Source organism: Trypanosoma theileri, assembly GCF_002087225.1.
Source record: "Trypanosoma theileri isolate Edinburgh chromosome Unknown TM35_Tth_82_V1, whole genome shotgun sequence".
In the NCBI taxonomy this organism is placed as follows: domain Eukaryota; phylum Euglenozoa; class Kinetoplastea; order Trypanosomatida; family Trypanosomatidae; genus Trypanosoma; species Trypanosoma theileri.
This window is the reverse complement of record NW_021639924.1, coordinates 32,594-35,633: the sequence shown is the minus strand read 5'-3', so window position 1 is coordinate 35,633 and position 3,040 is coordinate 32,594. Positions and strand designations below refer to the sequence as shown.

The 3,040-nt window shown below is 43.3% G+C and overlaps 1 protein-coding gene across 1 annotated transcript; it reads right to left on the bottom strand.

Annotated features, from left to right (window-relative positions):
- Positions 1-1,571: 1,571 nt before the first annotated feature.
- TM35_000821060 (uncharacterized protein) lies at positions 1,572-2,894 on the bottom strand (the record flags this gene model as incomplete). The annotated part of the gene is made up of 1 exon (XM_029031396.1): positions 1,572-2,894. One exon carries the CDS (start codon positions 2,892-2,894, stop codon positions 1,572-1,574), a length of 1,323 nt encoding a protein of 440 aa, XP_028877314.1.
- Positions 2,895-3,040: the final 146 nt, after the last annotated feature.

The following is a 3,040-nucleotide window of genomic DNA, read 5'->3' as shown; positions in this document are numbered from 1 at the left end:
CAGACGAGAGGCCAACACCGCAGTGGAGGGGTCCAGCAGCACAAAGCCCCCTTCCCACTCACAGTCCACACACAATGGCACAGACAGCCGCACACGCACACTCCCACATGCTCATATCAGAGAGGCACTGCCGCATTCCCTAAAATGTACACGGAGCCACACACCTGCAGAGAAGAGGAAAAGAAAAACAAAAGAAAAGAACAACAACAACAACAGGATACCAACAGCACACAAGGCGCTCACAACACAATAATCACACGTACCACTCCCATCAGAGAAGCATCCACACACACCAGCAAATCAACTCAACACCAAAAAGGAAGAAAAGAAAAAAAAACAGACCCATTACGTGAAGCCGAAGCGGAACAGTCTCAGTCCCTCCCCGCAGGCTGCAGTCACTCAAGCAAGCCACACAACAAACAACAAACACCACAAGGGCACAAATATGTTCGTGGCAATGCCGTGAGTGACAACACCGAGAGAGAAGGTGAGAACAAAGAAATGTGTTTTCATTACGTGGGCGGTGCGAGTAGCAAGCTGAACACACACACACACACAGAAAAAGACTCAAACACCTACAACCCACCGATCTTTATACCAAAATAAAAATGTAAAAAAAGAGTGACTGCGTGAGGCAGACACAATAATAGAGCAAAAAAAAGAAAAAAATGAAATTCATGTGTTACTGTGGCTGCGATGCCTGGACACAGTCCAATCCACCCCAAGGTGAACAACGGAAAATCATTGTGTACTGAACGTGCCGTACCCATATCTTTATTCTTGATGTCCCTGCAGCAGTTTGTATATAATGAAGAAAAAAGAATCATTCCATAAAAATGAACACACAAGATACACAATGTGTATCGAAAACGCAAAAGAAAACCCCCAGATGCACATAACGTGCAATGAAATTATAATGAAACACACACCCACAAGAGAAAAAGCAAAATAATGAAAACAAAACAAAACAAAACAAAAAGAAAGCTGTGACCACCAAGTGAATATCTTCAGGAGGCAAGCAACACAATTTCCGGCAGTAGGTCTGTGTGTGTGTGTCTTTCGTACAGGGCAACCAGCGGGAATGATGCACACATGATGACAGTCCACACACACACACACACACACACAAGAAGAAGGACAGGACGGTTGGTAGTGTGCGTGTTTGTGTGTCTTGAACCTCCTGCCATTCTTCACATTTCAGCCACAGTCATTAAAACATGTTGGGAAAATATCCCATTCCCACAGGTAAAAGCAATAAAGTTATTAATATCACGGAAGACACATATACACACTTCACTAGGCGGGCACAGTAAATGGCGGCAAAGCAGAGCCCAGACAATGCCAACAAAGAAAGAGGAGACTCCCTTACATAATAATGGTTTGTCGTTTGATAAGTGCCATAGGGAGTCCAATAGATGTGTTCAGCAAAAAAGTGCAAAGAAAAAATTTACCGAACTGGAATAGAAAAAAAAAAGGGGCCAGTATCCAAACAAGAAGAAAAATTCCCCTACAATGCATCCATATCCACTCAAACAAAGGTTAACTGTGCAGTTGCACCACGGGAACAACGATCAGCAAACGACAGTGCAGCCCAACACACACATCGAAACAAGAAGCAGCAATAAGGGACTGTGCACCAATGCAGGACTGCTGCTGCTGTCAATGAACTGTGTAACATTTAAAGGGACTGAACCTGTAGAGGGAGAATTAGTTAGCATATTTTGAGATTTCAATATTTCAGCAACGGTTGAGTTTTTAGTTGTTTCGCTTTCGTTCGTAGAACCTCCGCCTCTGCTGTTTTCTTTTCTTGCATGTTGGTCATTCTGTTGCTCCACAGTCGATATATTTTTTTCTGTGTTTGGTTCATTTTCAGCTGTTATGACCACTGATCCCCTTTCCCCGTTTTTGTTGGTTTCGTTCCCTGAACTATTTTTAGTTACCATTGTTACTGATCTATTTTCCTCATTTTTGTTGATTTGGCTTTCGGAACTGCTCTCAGCTTCCGTTGTTTGTTTCTCGTGCTGCTCTTCATTTTTTGGTGCTGAACCAACGTTTTGTTGCTGTTCTACTTCGGCAGCTTTCTCTGTTGTTTCTGCTGCTGCTGCTGCTGCTCGAGCTGGTTCTGCTGCTGCTGGTGCTTTTGCTGCTGCTGCAGTCTTTGCCTTTTGAATGGCTTCCTGCAGAAGCTTCGCTGCGTCATTCGCTGCTTGTTCCAGTTGTTCTGCCTTGGCAACCTCTGCTTTTGCGGCAGTGACATTCTTCTGCACCTCCGTTGCAAATTTTTCCGTTTCATTAGTTTTATCCACAGCGGTCACTGCTTCCTTGAATTTGTCTAACGAAGAAGAAATTTCCGATTCCTTTAATAAGTCTAATGAATCCAAACGTCCATTTGAAGTTTCACGCCCACTCTTAACGGCTGTTAAAAGTTTATCTGCATCAGCATGAGCAGCATCAGCTGCACTTTTCACAGAAGCTGCAACTTTTTTCACCTCTTGGGCGGCATCAGTGCACTTTTTCACTAGTTCCTCGGCTTGATTTTCATTATCATTATCCATAACATTCTTTAAGCCATCTTCAATCTCTTTAGCAAATTGTGTGCACTCAATAACAGATCTCTCCGCATCGTTAGAAGCTGAATTGTAACGTTCCCTTTCTTTGCCCAGTAAATCAGCTGTAATTTCAGTCTTCTTTTTTTTCTCTTCCATTTTCGCTGTCGAATCTCTCATTTTCTGTGAAATTTCCTCATTATCAGTTGATATACGTTCTTCATAAGCAACACCCACAGTTGTTGAACCATCTCCGCTACGACGTCTCGCATATACCACACAAGTACAGAAGTGCAGAAGTACCAACAGGTACACCACGCGGCGCAGTTGGACGAACATCGTTGTCATGATTGTCACTGTGAGTTGCTTGGGTCTGTGGTAACAAGGAAGAAGAGAAAGAAACAACAAGAACACAAAGAGCAGTGCAAACACAACATCTACACAGACACACACAGGAAAAGCAGCGCAGTACATGAAGCAGAAAAGAGAATAAG